Source organism: Borostomias antarcticus (assembly GCF_949987555.1).
Source record: "Borostomias antarcticus genome assembly, chromosome: 10".
Lineage (NCBI taxonomy): Eukaryota > Metazoa > Chordata > Actinopteri > Stomiiformes > Stomiidae > Borostomias > Borostomias antarcticus.
In genome coordinates, this window is record NC_140243.1 from 1,377,729 (window position 1) to 1,398,998 (window position 21,270).

Consider the following 21,270-nt stretch of genomic DNA (forward strand, 5'->3'; position numbering starts at 1 on the left):
ACCAGTGTCAGCTGTGGAGCTGTGGATGTCGTAGTATTTAGTACACACACACACACACACACACGTACACACAGACACACATCAGTCCACATCCGGCTTAGGCCTGGACCTGATGCTCTTAGCCTTTCTTGCTCTGAAAATTTAATTTAATGTAATTTATTGTTCTTTAAATGTTCTTAGCCATTAGACAAATATATTCCAGGAGTTTGCCCCAGGTTGCCTATCTGTGTGGTCTGAATGGCTCTATGTGCTACTAACCCTGTTCTGCCTTCCCTCTCCCTAGTGCCTCTCTCTCTCCCTCCTATCTTCTAACCAGGTCCAGTGGATGCCCCACTGTCACCAGCAGACCTCCCGGAGTCCGATAGATACCCCCGTGTCTGCTGTGGATGTCGTAGCATGTCCGTAGAATGTCCTCTCTCCTATGATGCTTTTTAGCCTCTCTTACTCTGAAATGTAATTTAATGTAATGTATTGCTTTATAAATGTTCTTAGCCGGTAGACAAACATACTCCTGGAGCTTGCTCGATCGCCTTGTTGAGAGGGGTCAGGGAAGAATTTTTACAGCTCACTTATCTGGCCCTCTCTCTCCCTCCATCCCTCCAGACCTCTGCTGAAGGGGGGAGAATGCTCTCTCCTTCTCTCTCTCTCCCTCCATACCTCCAGCCCTCTGCTGAAGGGGGGGGAATGCTCTCTCCTTCTCTCTCTCTCCCTCCATACCTCCAGCCCTCTGCTGAAGGGGGGAATATGCTCTCTCCTTCTCTCTCTCTCCCTCCATCCCTCCAGACCTCTGCTGAAGGGGGGAGAATGCTCTCTCCTTCTCTCTCTCTCCCTCCATCCCTCCAGCCCTCTGCTGAAGGGGGGAGAATGCTCTCTCCTTCTCTCTCTCTCCCTCCATACCTCCAGCCCTCTGCTGAAGGGGGGAGAATGCTCTCTCCTTCTCTCTCTCTCCCTCCATACCTCCAGCCCTCTGCTGAAGGGGGGAGAACGCTCTCTCCTTCTCTCTCTCTCCCTCCAGACCTCTGCTGAAGCAAGGAGAATGCTCTCTCCTTCTCTCTCTCTCTCTCCCTCTGTCTCTCCTGTGTACGGGGTTACAACGCAGTGCCCAAGCGTAAGGCACCCGCCTCGGGGGTGAGGACGTAGCCCGTGGGCTTCCTCTTGCGTCCCCCCATCGAAACCGGCCTTCCTCCGCCAGCGGGCCCCAGAGAGGCCCAGGCGGGTCTTTGTCGAAGTGCAGCCCCGGCCAGAGAACCAGGGCGAAACCATCTAGGGGTGAGGACAGACCCTCGGCCTCCTCTTCCGTCCCCACATTGAGTACGAGCTTTTTAATGTGGGGCTTGGAGCCCTGGGTCGTTACACGGTCCCTCCTCTGCTCCGTTCCCGAGCCGAGGCACCATCTCGGGGTGAGGACGCGGCCCCTCGTCCTCCAATTCCGTCCCCCCATTGAAACACAGTCATTGAGACTCTGCTCAATATACAACCCGCCGATACGTGTTCGAAATAGTACAGACCGACTCTCAGATTTACCCGGAGCTCACAAAAAACCCAGTAAGAGGGAGACCGGGATTCCCGGCTGAGGACCCGGGAAGGCGATTTGCTCCCGCCTATGGGGATTAAAGCAGTGCTTTATTTTTGGTGGGTCCTGTCGACCGGGGACTGTGCAATTTTTTCGGCCGAGGCGGGACTTTGTCATTTTTTCAGCGGAGGCTGGACTTTGTCATTTTTCGGCCGAGGCGGGACTTTGTCGGGATCGTAGCGGGGATATCCACTGGCGCATCTTCCTACTGCTTTCTCCTACTGCTCTTTCTGACCGCCGCCGACCGCCGCCGACCGCCCCGGACCCCCCGCCCGGTCCAATTCGAGGGACGGCGATCCGACTTTGAGGTCAAAAGTCTTCTGACCAGTCAGGGCGGTCCAGAAAGCCCCCCTGACCGCCCCTGAACGCCACTGACCACCACTGACCACCCGGTCCGATTCAAGGGACAGTCATCCGACTCAGAGGACGTTGCATCACAAAAGTCTTCTGACCGTTCAGCGTTGTCCAGAAAGCCCCCCTGACCAGCGCTGACCACCCGCCCGATCCGATTTCAGGGACAGCGATCCGATTTCAAGGACATTTGACACATAATTTTACAAATCTGTACGGTTTTTGTCAAATATCTCGGAAACGGAAGCTCGTACAGAAAATTTAGCTGTCAGGCGTATGCTAACTGTAGAATTTGAAGAGGAATCGAATGAGCCCATCCGCGAGGCTCTATGACTTTCGGTTCAAGAGTTATAGCCGTTTGAACCACCACTGACCACCACTGACCACCTTATATCACAGTCCCTGACCCTGACCACTCCGTCTGATTCAAGGGACAGTGATCCAACTTTGAGGACGTTGCACACAAGTCTTCTGACCAGCCAGGGTGGTCCCGAGAGCCCAACTGACCACCCCCGACCACAACTGACCACCACTGACCACCAATGACCACCCGGTCCGATTCAAGGGACAGTCATCCGACTTTGAGGACGTTGCACACAAAAGTCTTCTGACCGGCCAGGGTTGTCCAGAAAGCCCCCCTGACCACCCGCCCGATCCGATTTCAGGGACAGTGATCCGATTTCGAGGACATTTTACACAAAAGTCTTCTGACCGCCCCCAGTGGTCCCGAAAGCCCCCCTGACCAACCCTGACAACCCCTGACCACCCCTGACCACCACTGACCACACTGTCCAGTTCAAGGGACAGTGATCCAACTTTGAGGACGTTGCACACAAAAGTCTTCTGACCGGCCAGGGTTGTCCAGAAAGCCCCCCTGACCACCGCTGACCACCCCTGACCGCCCGATCCGATTTCAGGGACAGTGATCCGATTTCGAGGACATTTTACACAAAAGTCTTCTGACCGCCCCCGGTGGTCCCGAAAGCCCCCCTGACCACCCATGACAACCCCTGACCACCCCTGACCACCCCTGACAACCCCTGACCACCCCTGACCACCACTGACCACACTGTCCAGTTCAAGGGACAGTGATCCAACTTTGAGGACGTTGCACACAAAAGTCTTCTGACCGGCCTGAAAGCCCCCCTGACCACCCCTGACCACCCGCCCGATCCGATTTCAGGGACAGTGATCCGTTTTCGAGGACATTTTACACAAAAGTCTTCTGACTTGAGGTGTTTAGGGGTAGTTGGCTGAGATGTCACTGTATAATACTTAATGGCATGGTCCTGGGAGTAAGTGACCAGCATTTGGTAGGATTCCCATGAAAGATGAGTGTGTGGTGGCCCACAACGTCTTCTCTCTACTGTAGAGGACTTTTGCCAGGAGTGTGGGTGGTGAGGGTATTTCTGGGGTACCTAACTGAATGCCCCCTGTACAATGTCCATCGGCACTGTCTTAGGATACACTGACCCGCATTTGGATCGATTCTACCAGTAAATGGACGTTTGGGAGGTCAAAAGGTGACTTTTGTACTGATCCGTTTTCAAGGACATTTTGATCCGATTTCAGGGACAGTGTATGGCTTAAAATGTCCCTGAAATCGGATTGACCAAATGGTCAATATCTCCAAAGTTGCTTTGGCTAGGAGGCTGGTATCGCAGTATGTCCATACCTCCATGGTACTCTGTTAGTGTGCTGAGTGTCGAGGCAATCCGAGCAATTTGAATTTTGACCAAAATCCAAAAATCAGCTTTCAGCTGCCTGGAGTCTAAAATTCAGCTTCCTCCGATCTTTCCGATATCCGGAGGGCTTGTTTCTTATGGCAAGGGGATGCTGCAGTTACGATATGAGCCTCCTAGCCCAAGCCACTTTGGAAATGTTGACCATTTGGTCAATCCGATTTCAGGGACATTTTAAGCCATACACTGTCCTTGAAAATGGATGGAATGGGGGAATCAATTCAAATTGTCCTGTCTTTCTCTCTATGTGTCCATCTGTCTGTCTGTCATTCTGTCTCTGTCCCCTTCTGTCCCCTTCAAGGACATTTGAATGGGACACTACTCTAGCCAAGACTTCTTTTGCGGCCTGTTAATGGATGAGGTGTTTAGGGGGTAGTTGGCTGAGATGTCACTGTATAATACTCAATGTATAATTTTAAATGAAAACTAATTTTGTTGGTGACACAATATTTCTTATTAAAATTCCAAACTGATTTCCAATTAATATTCTCAAATTTAGAGTTCCAAAATGACTTGGCACGAGGAGTTGTGGACACCTGGCAAAGTGACCTAAGATGACTATTAGTAAATTTTTTGTCTGTGATGCATATACCATCTAACATAAGGTTACATTTAAATTGCACATTCATATCCATCACGGCACTTACCCCTCAACAGCCTCAAAAGACCAGCAGGCACTGCACCAAAAACAATCGCAAAGTTCTTAGGAGTAACTGGAATCCCATATTTCTTGAGAAATTCTGAATAAGAAAAGAAAAGTCCATTGTCATTTAATAACTGAGTCACCAGCAATATGTCATTTTTAACCCAGCTATCAATAAACAATGTTTTATTTTGTATATCTAATATCTTTATTTTTCCAAATTAAACATTTATGGGGGGCAAAATTGTGTTTGTACATGATTAACCAGGGCAATAATGCTTGTTTATGGTAGTTAGACAGTTTAACAGGAATCTTATTTATATCAAATTACAATGCAGGAGGAATTCAATACCACCTATCTTCTCAAAAATAAGTTCTGGAATAATGTACTTTCATGATGGAGGCAGAGATCAAGCCCAGCGATGAACCCATGGTGCTCGACTCCTCGAGCGACTTCAAAGAGGACCTAGACGTCATCGAAGAGTTGTAGAGTTATAAGTAATAGCTGACCTAGTTCTTCTCACTCAGCCATGTCCGTCAACATGTGGGGTCTGCTACACCATGTGTGCCAAGTCCACGGTCATGAGACAGTTGTGATTGATGGGTTTCAGCTAGTTTCTTTCACCAGGTGATCAGGCTACTGAACAAAGGACACTAGTGACCTGTAGCATACTGTTGCATAGACTGCACTAAGTACTGTATACTGATCACTTATAACACTTAACATTGAGATAAGTATCGAGTAACAGGCTGAGCACTGTTATTATTGGGTAATGAGCCTAGCACAATCATTACTATGAGTACTGAGTACTGAGAACTTAAACACTGGACACTTGTGTCTGAACGCTGCTATTACAATGCCACACTGTATATTTGAGTAACGAGCCGAGTACAATCAATGCTAGAGTACTGTGTTTTAAACATTGCATATCATGATGAGTGCTGCTACTACTATGTTGCACATGCGTGTATTTGTATTTGTGTCATCATTGCCATTGCAATTATTGTGTGTAATTATTATTATTATTATTATTGTTATTAGTATTATTATTATTAACATTTAGTGTAATTATTGCCATTGCCGCTGCAAAATCTCTATCAGGATTTTTTTTTTTAAAGAAAAAAGGATTTGATGAATATGTCAACAATAAAAACAGTAGGCTACATTCATTGCAGGTCAGATGACTATGGTTTGATACTTGCTGATAGAATTTGTTGTGTTTGTGTTGAGAGGGAACAATTAATGTGAGCAGCTGATACAGCAGGCCTGCTCGTCATCTGAGCACAAGCCTGTCACTTCTGCAGGAGATATATCTTAAAACCCTACACCAATCACTAATTTCGAAACATCAACACAAACTCAGTTATTGGGAGTTTTGTCTGCAGCCAGGTACTCTTGATAATGTTTGCGTAGAGTGCGCAGAGCTTCTGCAGTAGGCCGAAGCCTGCACTAGGCCTATGCCTGCACTGAATTGTGACGTTTCACGGTGAATACAATGTGGCCTCGGCCTATGGCGATTATGACATAGCACCACAGCATTACTTTACATTCAGTAAATAGACTACTCTTTTGTTTGATGGCAACACAACGAACATTATAAATTATGTTAGGCTACTAGCAAGATAAACTGCCACAACAGGCAGACTCTGTCAACTGACAGGCATGATAAGGGAATATGATATCAATATCCCTGATGGACTGACTACCATCCTGGAGGGTTTCTCCCGAGCTGTACTCAAAAAGAGACCGGACAACGTCAAACTATTCGCATCTTACTGAGCTGAGGAAATATAAACATGGTAGGGAAGATGCCAATGCACACCTATGTGAACTCAGCCATTAATTGTGATCTTTTAGTAGCCTTATTTTTTGTTATGCAGAGAACCCATCATTTGAGTTGAAAAAGCTTGTCATAGAGTTCCAAAAAACAAGGGGTAAAGTGGACTTATATTTACTATGAATACTGAATTCTTTTAAAGACGATATCCTCCATGAAAAAATAGGCCTACACATATTGTCTAACATGAATATATTTTGAATATTTCTTTTTAGCTGAGAGTTTACTTGCAGTTGGTTTTGAAGAAGAACTGAAGAAGGCTGCCATTCCATCGGGCTTCTCAAAATACGATCCACCAGCACAGCCAGAACCAGCACAGCTACTGATTTCAGATCCGGTCCATTATAAGCCTGTGTACACACCGTCCACCGTGAATAAGGGAGACACTGCCTTCAGCGATGCACAGCTCGTCAGCTGTCAAGAAAATTACACACATCGATCCCCCTCAAGCCTTGCTGGGAAGCACAGGTTTGAGATGCGGGTACCCAACACAAATCAGAAGCCCATTCTGAGAGAAGTTCCCCTCAAACAAGGAGTCACAAACACACTTATGAGATCAGAACATCTGACGGTTGTAGACGCACCTGTAGTTACCTGCAGCAGTGAGAACCAGGTGAAAGCCTATCTGAAAGCGACTACTGTATCCATGTGCAAGTCAAGTCCAGAATTGCAGGGGTCGGCTTGCGACTTCAACCAACAGCACTGAAAGAGAATACTCCCTCTCCAAATGTAGAGTCTGCAAACTCACACCCTAGGGAGGCTTCCATACTTTCACACAGACTGTCTCCTGTCGGGTCGAGAGCTATGGAACCCCCAAAAGAAATTCAAATCGTAAAGGACCCATCGGCATCTGGTCCACTACGGGTTACAATTGACGCATGGGCACAAGTGACTAGGGAATCTTCCGTCAGGAAAGCAGATACAGGAAAGAAGAGGACCTCTCTCAACCCTTCACCTGTACGTTCTAATCAAGATTATAGAGCTTGTCATACCGGCAAAAGGGATTTTCTTGAAGCACCAACTGAAGTAAAGTGTGACTGCAGCTACGACCATGACGCGTTTTGGAGATGTCAGCGTGTGAGCAACCACGGCAAAAAAGTGTTTGTTCCAGTGCGATGTGATGATGGCCCATGTTGTTACTCCCAAGCCCAGTTTAATCACGAATGCACCGGCCATAACCATTTGTCACAAAACTGTTGCTACATCCATGAAATAAAAAGAACATCGCCTCTCCTCTCTCATCAGCAGTACGTCCATGACCGTTCACATGTTTGTCAAGTGGTACAAGTGAACCAGTGCCAATGCGTCATGCCGTGGACCATTCCTGTGCCCCTCCCGCTGTGCAAAGGGTGCATGAGGCAGTCAGTGTATAAGCCGTGTCAGATCTCTACGGCAAATGTTGGCTGTGACGAGAAAATGGTCCCGACAATGCAAACTCGATGCGTGTCTGCAACCCTATTGTCTAACATCCCACCAACAAGCGATGCCCATGGTGTGCCAAGGACGACTGTACGATACATTCCGGTGGATGACCTCTCAGTGCCGCAGGCCGTGAGGCCTGTCCACTGCACCGCCTACCTGCCCTTGAGTTGTGAGATGCATGCTGAAGGGAGAATCATGCGTCCTTGCAGTGCACCCCTCAAGAGGGTGTTTCTTACCAAACCTCCTGATGACTCATGTCCATTTGAGTCAGGTAGCTAAGGAGGTTTTTGACACTGGTCTTTTCTTCTGATCCTCTTCTGGATATGAATTAAAAAATCCAGATTGTTGTGACAACTCATTATTTCGGAAATGTTCTCTCAGAAATCACGACATGGAATAGGCAAAATACACTTGTATTTAGGCTCTAGTTTACATGGGCCGTGTCCGAAATGCATACTACCTGCTACTTGCTATATAGTAGGCACTATATAGTAGGCATACTACATACTATATAGTACCTACTGTTCCACAAAACGCGTGTAGTATGCGAGAAAATACAGCATGCTACTCAAGTCATCCAGTGGAAGTGACGGGATACGATACTGTTTACTCCCGCGAAGCTGTGGTACAATTATCCGGTGTTTTCTGTGATCATTTTGTGTATTATCCACAAAAATGTAGCCTTTTCCTGGCATGGGATGTGCGGCTGCTGCTGCCGCCAGGAGAAGTCGTGTTAACGCTGCAAGGAGAAGAGCCGTCATGAGATCTTCTCGACATGCTTGTAGTTGAGGTAAATATTGAACGTTAGCTTGCTAGCTACGCTAGTTAGCTAGGTTAGTTGATAGCCCCGCATGTGCTGGCTTGGGGCTAGCTATACTGTTACATTTGTACCAGGGATGTTATATTAAATAGATTCTGAGAGGCAGGTAAGCAAAATAATAAAACTCAACTCATTTTAAAGAGGTGGGTAAACTGAGATTACCTGGGTTTACTCATCACTACACGCCTGCTTTGTAATGTTACATTTTAGCTCTACAGATAATGACATCTATCTATTATCATATTGTAAAGACAAGTATATGCCATACGCACAAATGAGTTAACGTTTGCCCTAATAATATTCCCCCTGTAGGCTCACATGGAAGACGTCTGTACAGAGGTCCTCACCAAGTCAACCTCCACGTCCCTGCTGAGGACCTATTTTGACGGCGCGGACACAAGGAGGGACTTCAGATTGTCAAAATCGACACAGAGGAACCTTGGTGATGGTCAGGGAGGATGGGGCAAGACCATGGAGGTGTTTATAATAGCAATAATAATAATAATTCATTGCATTTAGAGCTTTTCTCAGTACTCACCCTTTACAATGGTCTTGTCATTCACACACAGGTGCTAGTCTTTGGAGTAATTTAGCAGACACTTTTGTCCAACATTACCTTAGTCATTTATTTAGCAGACACTTTTGTGGGTCTGCTAAGTGACTTACAGTAGGCCTAATTGCATTTAACCATTTAAAGGTTGAAGACCTTGATGGTGGCCATGGTCCTGCTGCTGCAGACCATCCCAACCCTGGAGATGGCCTCAGAAAGTGTCTCGCAGCGGCAGCATCAGCACCAGCACAAGCTGCCTGGATCCCAGCTCTTGGTTTTAGGTATAGTGACATTTGTTCTTTGACTGGGAATACATTACAAGGAATGACACACAAACACCAATTTAATTCAAGAAAATACATTTAATAAAAAATAACAAAAACAATAATGGAACAAGATAAAACAGTTTTTTTTGACTGAGGCTTCTAGAAGCAACATCAGCCGGTCCTCCCTCTCCTTAAACAACCGCCTTTCCTCCCTCCACTCAGCCTTCATCTCTGCCTTCTCTCTCCCCCATTCAACATCAGCCGGTCCTCCCTCTGGAGGACGGCCAACTCTTCCCTGTTTACGGGGAAGAGAAACACCACGCTGAAAGGCTTGGAGTAAGTTAACTAACGTATGCATTGTTGTTCAGAAGCAATCCAGCGGTCTGTTTACTTTGGATATTGATTTATGTTGGAACTACATCTTAGAAGCTGGGCTGCAGGGGAAGACGGAGGCAGCCTGGATGAAGCACACAGAGAACCTTGTAGCCATGTGCAAGGTGATTTTGATCTACAGGCTACATGATAGCAAAGATATTGATAGGGACTCACAGTTTGTATGACACTAGAAAACTGTTATCTAACCTCATAGGACCTAAAGAGCCCCAGAACTGGGGTCAGCACGGAGGGAGGGTGGCCACAGCCGCTTCGTGGAAGTGGTACGGGGTCTTGGAAGAGGCGATGGGGGCCACCCATGCGGTTACACCGTAAACAGGGAGGAGTTGGCCGTCCTCCAGAGGATCATCGTCCCTGGTGTGGTCGTTGGTCCCTGTAATACATCCAGAAGTATTATGGGACAATGAATACTAATATATTAATATATGATATATGAACAGTTGAACTCGTTTAAATCATGGAATGAACAGGCAATTGTTTAAACAACTTCAAGTATTGTAGGCTCGGTGGCTTAGGTTAGCCATTTAACAACTCATCACAATTTCGACATTTCTTATACATTTCTTAAGCAATCATGGTCATATTACATGGGAATGTTACTCTGTTTGTCTTGATTCTAGCTATAATAACATTTAAGCTATGACATTAATACGTTTTGAGCAAGAGCCGTCTGAACACCTGTAACGTTAGTAGCCTATTAACGTTAACTGGGCTAGCTAGCTAACGTAACGTCCACCACAGAGGTCAATGCTAGCAGCTAGCTATCATGACGTTCTTTTTCGAAATGTCATTTCTACCCCACCTATATACACAAAACTGCATTTGTAGCTCTGTGTCGTTATAACTAAGATATCTGTCAGAAAAAATATTTTTTTCATCGACAAATTAAGTCAATACTTACATTTGAAAACTCCCGCTGCGGTCCCGGTGACCTCTACGTTCGCCATCTTTTTTTATTTTTCTCACTGCCCAGTGACGTTTCACCTCTCGACTTCCGGAACAGTATGCTCTGGACTATGCAAGCCCCCAGGATTCGAAATCTAAAGTGAAGGCCTATTGAACCGCGCCATCTTGGCTAGATTTGTAGTCATTTTGCTATTTCCGGTGACTTTTGTACTTGCGCAGTTGTGCTTTTCTGTCCGACGCGCGTCCACGCACGTTCCCGGCTCTCCCTGCTTTGATTTAGCAATGAAAACCGGCTTGCATATTAACCTGTTTTAAAAAAAAATATATATCCATTGGAGAAATTATTTTTTCATCCAGGCATCTTAGTTTTAACAGGTTAATTATAACTGAAGATGTTTTGTTTGCTAGTAGATGGTATTCATTCCGTTCGCGATAACGTAATTGCAGCCAGGCTAAATTCCTCCAGGGAGCCAGTGACCGGCGAGTTGAAGAGCTTCACTCCCCGCCAGCAGGAGCTTTGGCCGCTGCTACCGCATCTCGGATAACCCGCTGAGTTCGTGGCTGCTATTTCACATTCGCCCTTGATCAATCCCAATACCGATCCATGGTAATAATGAATCAATCGTTCAGATCGGCAGTGCTGCATGCATGTTGCAACATCATTGTTAGCTTTATTAACATAACCATAGCCTACATTTATCTCTCTAACGTTAGGCTATCCATCTTACACCAGTCAGCCATTCGATAGCTAGAAGCGGTCAACGCCAACGTTGACCGTGGACGCGCGTAGGCCAGAAAAGCACAACTGCGCAAGTACAAAAGTCACCGGAAATGGTCAAATGACTACAAATTTGCCAAGATGGCGCGGTTCAATAGGGCTTCATTGTTGATAGCGGTCAGTGAATGGAGTGACTGTATCCAGTTCTATTAATACATCCATGGGACTATGCTACATTTTCGGCCATTTTTTCGCCGATTTCGCCTGCTATATAGTACCTACTATCTAGTAGGCGAAATACAGTATGCACAGTTTTGATGTAGCATGCTGCATCTCGCCTACTATATAGCAAGTAGTATGCATTTCGGACACGGCCCCGGTGTACCCCTTCCTCCCTCCCATTGGCGATTTTATAGGGGGGGCAGGGGGGGGCAAGTGCCCCCCCTGATTGGACAGCCCAACTCTGCTCAGATTCTTAAAAAAAATAAAAACTTTTTTTGTTTTTGTTTTTGTAATTAACACAATTATTAAATACATACTTGTGGAATACATACTTGTGGTTTGTACCAGTTTGTGTTAGATCATCATTAATTGTATTAGTAATTAATAAGTGTATTTATTACTTAAACTAGGCTACCTTTAAAAATATATATATATTCATAATCCACTGATGGCACAACTCGTCCGTCGAAAAAAATGAGATCTGTCTGTACTGCTCAGTGCTCAACAAGCTACAACTAGCCAACCTGCTCACAATGGCAAAAAGAGTTATACAAACAATTTACCACTTCTTCATAAAATAAAATAAAACTGGCAATGCTAATGAAGAAGCTACCACTCGAAATGACATCGCAGCAGGTGCAATCGAATGCAGAAGTGCTCCAGAGGCTATCGAAGCTAGCACTAGCACTAGCACTAGCACTAACACTAGCACTAGCACTAGCACTAACACTAACACTAGCACTAGCACTAACACCAGCACTAGCACTAGCACTAACACTAACACTAGCACTAACACTATCACTAGCACTAACACTAGCACTAGCACTAACACTAACACTAGCACTAGCACTAGCACTAACACCAGCACTAGCACTAGCACTAGCAACATGACCATCAGCGAGCCATGTACAAGGTGATTTTGATCTACAGGCTACATGATAGCAAAGATATTGATAGGGACTCACAGTTTGTATGACACTAGAAAACTGTTATCTAACCTCATAGGACCTAAAGAGCCCCAGAACTGGGGTCAGCACAGAGGGAGGGGAGGCCACAGCCGCTTCGTGGAAGTGGTACGGGGTCTTGGAAGAGGCGATGGGGGCCACCCATGCGGCTGTCCTCCAGAGGATCATCGTCCCTGGTGTGGTCGTTGGTCCCTGTAATACATCCAGAAGTATTATGGGACAATGATTACTAATATATTAATATATGATATATGAACAGTTGAACTCGTTTAAATCATGGAATGAACAGGCAATTGTTTAAACAACTTCAAGTATTGTAGGCTCGGTGGCTTAGGTTAGCCATTTAACAACTCATCACAATTTCGACATTTCTTATACATTTCTTAGGCAATCATGGTCATATTACATGGGAACATGCTCGGACATGCTCGTGGTGTCTACTGTAGATGAAGTTTGATGCGTTGTACATAATGAATTGTCATACGGATTTCTTATTAGCATACTGTTCCCAACTGGTATTCTTTGTTAATAGATGGGACGAGACGGCAGAACTGTTTTTTTTTTTCTCACGTCAAAATGTTGCCCCCCTACTCTCAGAGGGTAAAATCGCCTATGCTCCCTCCTCACGCCATGACATCTCCTCCCTTTGACGCACTGATATTACATTCATCCCCCCGTCTCCTCTCCTCTCCTCTCCTCTCCTCTCCTCTCCTCTCCTCTCCTCTCCTCTATCACACCCTAACAAACACCAGTCTGGCTGAGTACGCCAGGTCGGCCAGATCGAGCAGGAAGTTGAGGGCGGTGAGCACTGACACGGCCACAAGCCGGGGGGGTCTCTGGCCGCCGCCCAGGTAGCGCTTGTGGAACTGGAAGACGGGCCAGATGACGGTGGCCGTCAGGTACATGAGCGCCCCCAGCAGGCCGTAGGTGGACAGGAAGCTAGGGAAGGAGAACGGGAGGCAGCCGGTGCACTCGGTGACCTGTCTCAACCACCCTACTGCCAAACATAAACCTCCTGTACCCGCGGGTCGGGCTACACAGCTCCATCTCACCAGCGCCCCATCACCATAGACCTTGACTCCCTGCCCCTCACTGAGACCTGGCATAGCGACGTCTATATTTTTTATAAACAAATTCTGCCCACCTGAATATGCCATTCAGCGAATTATCTCCCACCGCACCCCTAGTACCATAATGAAACAGTCAGGTGGATCTAATATAAAAAACCTGATATCAGTTCCAGTGAATATACCATCCAGGCCTACTAGTCAGGCGAGCCAGCCCTTTTTTCCGGAAGCTATTTCAATGGCGATTCTAAATGTCAGGTCCCTACCAAGCAAAACTTTTCTCATTAATGATCTTATATGTGAACGCAAACTAGACTGTATGTTCCTAACTGAAACCTGGCTAAATATAAATGGATCAGCAGCCCTCATTGAAGCCTCTCCTCCTAACTACAGCTTTTTTCAATCTATCAGAAGTGGGAAAAAAGGTGGAGGAACAGCCACCATAGCTACAGATGCCCTCAGCTGCAGGACCATCTCCTTTGATGATTTCGCCTCTTTTGAATACCACGCTATTGTCCTAAAATGCCAGCCCCCAGTTCTGGCAGTAACCGTGTATAGGCCTCCCAAACAATGCCCTGCCTTCTCTACAGAATTTTCAGAACTCCTGTCCATCATCCATACAAATTATGATAAGATTATCATCATTGGAGATTTCAACATACACGTAGACACTGAGGCGGACTCGAAAGCCAGGGACTTTATCAACCTAAACTCCATGGATTTTACCCAACATATCTCTGAGCCAACTCACAACCGTGGCCACACCCTTGATCTAGTGATTACTAAGGGCCTGACTATCACTGTTTCCTCTATTAGTGACCTCGCCCTCTCCGACCATTTCTGTATCTTCTTCACTGCATTAATTCCTAAAGTCAAAAGTAATACTGAGCGCTTTATAAAGAAACGTTATCTTACCTCCGCAGTAGCCGATAGTTTTAGAGAAATAATGACCACAAACAATTTATCAACTCCAGAAGTGGGGCCGTCAGGCACTATTGAAGACCTGGCAACCACCTTTAACACCAGAGTAAGGGCAGCCTTGGATTCTGTAGCACCTATTAAACTGAAAAGGATCACAACCAATAATAAAGCCCCATGGCGAAATGAGGAAACATATCAACTAAAGAGAACCTGCAGAAGTTCTGAGCGTATATGGCGAAAAACCAAGCTACAGGTCCACCATGATATTCTCAAAGATCATCTCTCTGCTTTTAATAAAGCAATAAGAAATGCAAGGAAAGACCACTTCTCAAAATTGATATCTATCAACCGAAATAATTCAAGAGTGCTCTTCTCAACAATTGATAGCCTAATAAACCCTGCCGTAAAAACACCTGATAACCTGCTCTCTACCTCCAAATGTGAGGAATTTGCAGCTTACTTCAGAGATAAGATTATGAATATTAGAAGGAGTATCACTCAGGAAAGGCCATGCATCCCGTTCACAGATCCTCTCCCTCCATGTAATGGACATATGAGCCTGTTTACACTGATGGACACAGAAATGTTGAGAAAAGTAGTATCCAAACTCAAAACCTCCACATGCCTGCTGGATCCCATCCCCACCGATTTTTTCAAAACTATTTTTGACTCTGTATCCTATGACATTTTATCCATTGTTAATGACTCCCTATCTACAGGTGTCTTCCCAGCAATACTTAAAACTGCTCTGGTGAGACCCGTACTAAAGAAAAACAACTTAGACACTTCAGTTTTTAGCAATTTTAGACCAATCTCCAACCTTCCCTTTTTGAGTATAATTCTGGAAAAAATTGTTTTCACACAGATTAATGATTTCCTAGCTACAAGTTGTACCCTTGACCTTTTCCAGTCCGGCTTCCGTGCCCACCATAGCACAGAGACGGCATTAGTCAAAGTTGTAAATGACCTCAGAATTAATGCTGACTCCAAAGAGCTCTCTGTTCTTGTCCTCCTGGACCTGAGTGCAGCCTTTGATACTATAGATCATGCAATCCTCATCCTATCTAACCGGTCATGATTTCTTCGTTGCCCTCGGTGAATATAGCTCAAGAAAGATCCCTATGACCTGTGGGGTGCCCCAAGGATCGATCCTAGGACCTCTACTCTTCAGCCTGTACATGCTGCCCCTTGGCAGTGTCATCAGGAGGCACAATATTAGCTACCATAGCTACGCAGATGATACTCAACTTTATATTTCCGTAACACCCAGTAACTACAGCTTGGTTGACTGCCTTGTCAAGTGTATTACAGATATAAATGTATGGATGTCACATAATTTCCTCCAACTAAACCAGGACAAAACAGAAGTACTGATCATTGGAGAAAAAGCTGAAAGAGAGAAACTAGCTGCACACCTAAAAACTCTGGAAATTGACACCAATTGCCAGGCTAAAAACCTAGGTGTCATACTTGACTCAGATCTTAATTTCGAAAACCACATCAAGAATATTACAAAGACATCCTTTTACCACCTAAGGAACATTGCCAAGGTGCAACCCTTTCTCTCTCAGGCTGACACCGAAAGATTAATGCATGCTTTCATCACAAGCAGGCTGGACTACTGCAATGCTCTACTATCAGGCCTACCAAAGAAAGCAATCTCTAAGCTACAAATAATACAGAATGCTGCAGCAAGAGTCCTCACTAAGACTAGACGAAGGGCACACATCACACCAGCGTTAAAATCACTACACTGGTTACCAGTCAACTCTAGAATAGACTTTAAAATACTATTACTAGTCTATAAATCTCTCCACAGTCACTCACCAGAATATATTTCAGACATGCTTGTTAAGTACATGCCCAACAGACCACTCAGATCCTCAGGCACTGAACTTTTAACAGTTCCAAAAGCCAGGACCAAGAAACATGGAGAGGCAGCTTTTAGTTTCTATGCCCCCAACCTCTGGAACACCCTACCGGAGTGCCTAAGAAGGGCCGAAACAACGGAGGTCTTCAAGCGAGACCTCAAGACGTACCTTTTCGACCTAGCCTACAATCACTAGCTAGGACCTTGAGATACAGAAAGGCAGCCTCAAACCTACCTGTGAATCCTCTGTATACATTGATACTTGTCCTGCTATGCAATGTATGTATATCAAGTAATGTACAGAAGCTGGTTATCCTGAAACAGGCTTGTTCTGACTGTTGTGTTGCTTCAATGACTCAGTGTGCTACTAACCGTTTTTCTGTCTCCCCTAGTGCCTGTCTCTCTCCCTCCTATCCTCTAACCAGGTCCAGTGTCAGCTGCGGAGCTGTGGATATCGTAGTATTTAGTACACACACACACGTACACACAAGACACACATTAGTCCACATCCGGCTTAGGCCTGGACCTGATGCTCTTAGCCTTTCTTGCTCCGAAAACTTAATTTAAACTTAATTTAATATTATTTATTGTTCTTTTAATGTTCTTAGCCATTAGACAAATATATTCCAGGAGCTTGCCCCAGGTTGCCTGTTTCAATATCTGTGTGGTCTGAATGGCTCTATGTGCTACTAACCCTGCTCTGCCTTCCCTCTGCCTTCCCTCTCCCTAGTGCCTCTCTCTCTCCCTCCTATCTTCTAACCAGGTCCAGTGGATGCCCCACTGTCACCAGCAGACCTCCCGGAGTCCGATAGATACCCCTGTGTCTACTGTGGATGATGTAGCATGTCCATAGAATATTCTCTCTCCTATGATGCTTTTATCCTCTCTCACTCTGAAATGTAATTCAATGCAATGTATTGCTTCATAAATGTTCTTAGCCGGTAGACAAACATACTCCTGGAGCTTGCTCGATCGCCTTGTTGAGAGGGGTCAGGGAAGAGTTTTTACAGCTCACTTATCTGGCCCCCGGGTGATTACTGTTTTTTTGCTTCCCTCTGGAATATGTAGAGAGTGGGTCGTATGCCCACCTCCCTTGTTCTCTGTAAAGCGCATTGTGTTGCCTCTGGGTATGAAATGCGCTATACAAATAAAGCTTTGATTGATTGATTGATTGACTCGCCCACGCAGAGGACCACCACGGCGGCCGACAGGATGAAGCAGACGCAGTAGACCAGCATGCACCACTTCAGCACACACACACACACACACACACACACACACACACACACACACACACACAGGGGGAGAATCACCATCATTATTATAGGTCAAGCAGATGCAGAGATGTGTTCAATGTGTTTCAAAGTGAACCCAAAATCTCCTGGTGACACTTTTCCTTACTGAACCAGACAGGACCACTTGTTGCTCTCCTTACTTTAGTGATGCCCAGGTCCATTAGTTTAAATGTGTTTTAAACTCTTCCTTCCGGCTTTCGTTCAGAGCAGACGCTTTTGTTGCTTGCTCCTGCTCTTGTATTTTTTCTATCTCCCCTTACTCTGTAGTTCTTCTTTTTTCTGTGGATTTTCGAATCTAAACATGGAATTGATAAGCTGGTCTCTCAACGCAATCGACAAAATCTTTTCAACAAGAAACTCAGGACCGGGGGAACCTACGTGCCCAGACGGGACCTTTGCCGCGGGCTACTCCAGGGACGCGTGGGACAATTGGCAGGTTCTGTGCCTTGCGCCCCTTTCCATAGAGGACATTGAAGACATTTACCTATTTGCCTTAATGATAACAGGACATCTGCTCTTCGGACTGAGCTTTGCCCTGGTCTATCGAAGAATTGGGAAGACGGCAGCCACTCTAGCCCAAAGGGTGCCCGTCATGCTAACGGAGCTGGGCAGAGCAGTGAGTAATCAACCTATGATTTCTGAACTGAACCGTAAGATCGATACCCTGCAAGGCGACGTGGCAGAGTTGAAGATCAGGCTCGATAAAGAGAAGCGTTACAGAGAGGAATGACCATTGGAATCTGTTGTTCTTCTCCCTAACCCAAACATCTAATCTACTTTGGCTCCCACCCGGCCGTCAAGGCCGTTTCGCCCAAACTCCCCTGAAGATTCACAGGCTAAAGAGGCGCTGCACCGTCCCCCCTCCTCCCTGCTCTCCTCCTGTTGACTTTTGGTCTTGAGGATCGAGGACGTCTCCATAGCAACCTGCTGTTATCGCTAAGACATTCCGTCAGAGTCCTCGGCCAGAGGCCTTCAGGCATACACATACACACACACACATGGACTGAACTCACGGACTCAGAAACACACACACACAAACCACACCACACGCACCCACCCCTTCCCCAGCCCTCCCCCACCCCTTCCCCTCCTTTCGCACCCCCCCCCCCTCTCTCATTACAGTACAGTGCTGTCAGGTTATTGGCCGCGCCGATTGTATGGCTGCATGTCGAGGCTGGCTGCCTGTATGGTAATTTCCCTCCCCCCTCCCCTCCCCTGGTAACTGTAACTGCCTCGTACTGTATTTTGTAACTGCCTTGTAATGTACTTTGTATGTCGTAATTGCCTTGTATTTTGTATGTATTGTATTTTGTATGTCGCTCTTTCTTCCCTTTTTATGTGTTATTTGTATTGTAAAGCGCTTTGTGCATTCGTGCTGTGAAAGGCGCTATATAAATAAAACGTACTTACTTACTTACTTACTTACTTACTTAACCGTGCGGTTTTCTCAGATCTACTCCAACACACCTGTGAAGGAGATGCTGGACCACTCTCCCTTGATCACGTCCTCTAGTTTCTCACTCAGCTCAGAGACAGCCTTAGTCACATCACTGAAGAACTGAAGAGAAGGGACAGAGACGCTGGGGAGGTCTGAAGATACACTGGGACTGGAAACAGACTGGTAAAGATTCACTATAGGTCATTTATACCATGAGCTCATGAGCTAACTGGCTATCCCGCTCTTAGTGTGCTGGATTAGCATTGGAAGCATTGGAACTGATGTGTCCAGGTGACAAGACCTATCTTAATTAATCAGACATTATTTCATGTCATTTCAATTCACAGCTATTTCAGTGGAAGGACTAGCTTCCGTCCACTGCCTGAACCTTGCCTGACTGGAGAACCAAGAACCTGCCTGAACCGTGCCTGACTGGAGAACCAAGAACCTGCCTGACCCCTTCGCCTGTCTGACTACCACGTTCCTGCCTGACCCCCTCGCCTGTCTGACTACCACGTTCCTGCCTGACCCCCTCGCCTGTCTGACTACCACGTTCCTGCCTGACCCTCGCCTGTCTGACTACCACGTTCCTGCCTGACCCCCTCGCCTGTCTGACTACCACGTTCCTGCCTGAACCCCTCGCCTGTCTGACTACCACGTTCCTGCCTGACCCTCGCCAGTAAACGTGCCCCAACGTGGGTTTGTCCCCATACGCCTGTCATGTCTGCTCTTGGGTCCTCCTCCACTAGCCCTAACAGAATCTATTACAACATGTTTACGCATAGTAATTATGATAGTGATAGGGTGCAGAGATGGAAGAGGAAAAACAACAGCCAAACAGAGAGAGAGAGAGAGAGAGAGAGAGAGAGAGAGAGAGATGGAAAGAGAGAGAGAGAGAGAGAGAAAGAGAGAGAGAGAGAGGGAGAGAGAGAGAGAGAGAGAGAGAGGGAGAGAGAGAGAGAGAGAAAGGGAGAGAGAGAGAGATGGAAAGAGAGAGAGAGAGAGAGATGGAAAGAGAGAGAGGGAAAGAGAGAGAGAGCGAGGGAAAGAGAGGGAGAGAGAGAGAGGGAAAGAGAGAGAGAGAGGGAGAGAGAGAAAGGGAAAGAGAGAGAGGGAGAGAGAGGGAAAGAGAGAGAGAGAGATGGAAAGAGAGAGAGAGAGAGAGAGAGAGAGATGGAAAGAGAGAGAGAGAGAGAGAGAGAGAGATGGAAAGACGGAGAGAAGGATGAAAGGATGTAAGGTGGTGACGGGGAGGAAGGGAGGGAAAGAGTTTTAGTAATAAGAGCAAATTCCACACATTTTCATACAGTAATGAGATGTCTTTCAGTTTCATATGCCTTTATTTAATCTTTACTTCAGGATGAAATATAACAGCCACTTAGGTAACAGTAGGAGAGAAAACAACTAACCAATCATTTAAACAGCAGTCATGAACACCAACATTCATGAATACCTGATTCAGTCATTATACAGAGAAAAAAAACCCTTATACAGTATCAAAGTTCATCAACAATATCATATTTTATAATAGATGTTTATAAATGAATCTAAGACAAAAGTATCATATACAATGATCAAGTTGAAATTACAATATTAAAGAACCAAAGTTCAACAATTATAAACAAATGATGGCATGAAGATTTCCTTCTATTAGGCCTCCTGAAGTACAATGCAAGAACAATTATTAGTAATCAGCTGAATCTATAAAAACAAAATGACTGAGAAAAGCGTGACTGCATGAAGGCATACAAACCCAGGATAGAGTGGCTGGGTGAATCTAGTCTGAACTCTGCTTCATGAGGTTCCAAACCTGAGCCAGAGGCAACGTTACGTTCCTCTCCTCTTCCCCTGCCCCCCCCCTCATCTCCTCCCCCCTACTCTCCCCCCATCCTCTGGAAGGATCCCCCTCCCTCTACCACAGTTTACTGATCTCTGCACAGTCATTATAATACAAAACCCCAAACCCAGGATAGAGTGGCTGGGTGAATGTGGTCTGGACTTTGTGGAGGAGGGTCACTGTGTCAGAGACGCTGTAGAAGGACAGAGAACCTGCCTTGTGATCCAGGTACACTCCTACTCTGGAGGACTGAGGGCCTGATAGTTTAGTCTCAACATTATTATGACTGAACCAGTAACCATCGCTAGAACACTTTAAACACCAGGACTTGTTATTGAAACCAAAAATGGAGGAGGAGGGGTCTGTTCTGCTGATGTCTTTATATGAGACTGCTATGTCAACACCACCTCTCCATTCCACCTCCCAGTAACAG

The 21,270-nt window shown here is 45.9% G+C and overlaps 1 protein-coding gene across 1 annotated transcript in view; it reads right to left on the bottom strand.

Moving 5' to 3' along the window:
• Positions 1-13,140: 13,140 nt before the first annotated feature.
• LOC311313655 (tripartite motif-containing protein 16-like) overlaps positions 13,141-21,270 on the bottom strand; it is a gene marked incomplete at its 3' end in the record, with an annotated part of 10,736 nt that continues 2,606 nt past the window's right edge. Inside the window, exons 6-8 of the mRNA XM_084443829.1 lie at positions 20,958-21,270; positions 19,020-19,120; positions 13,141-13,348 (exon numbers count right to left, since the gene is read on the bottom strand). The exon at positions 20,958-21,270 is cut by the window's right edge and continues 166 nt beyond it. Of these exons, the coding sequence (XP_084299955.1) occupies positions 13,141-13,348; positions 19,020-19,120; positions 20,958-21,270 (622 nt within the window). The remainder of the gene's footprint in view (positions 13,349-19,019; positions 19,121-20,957) is intronic.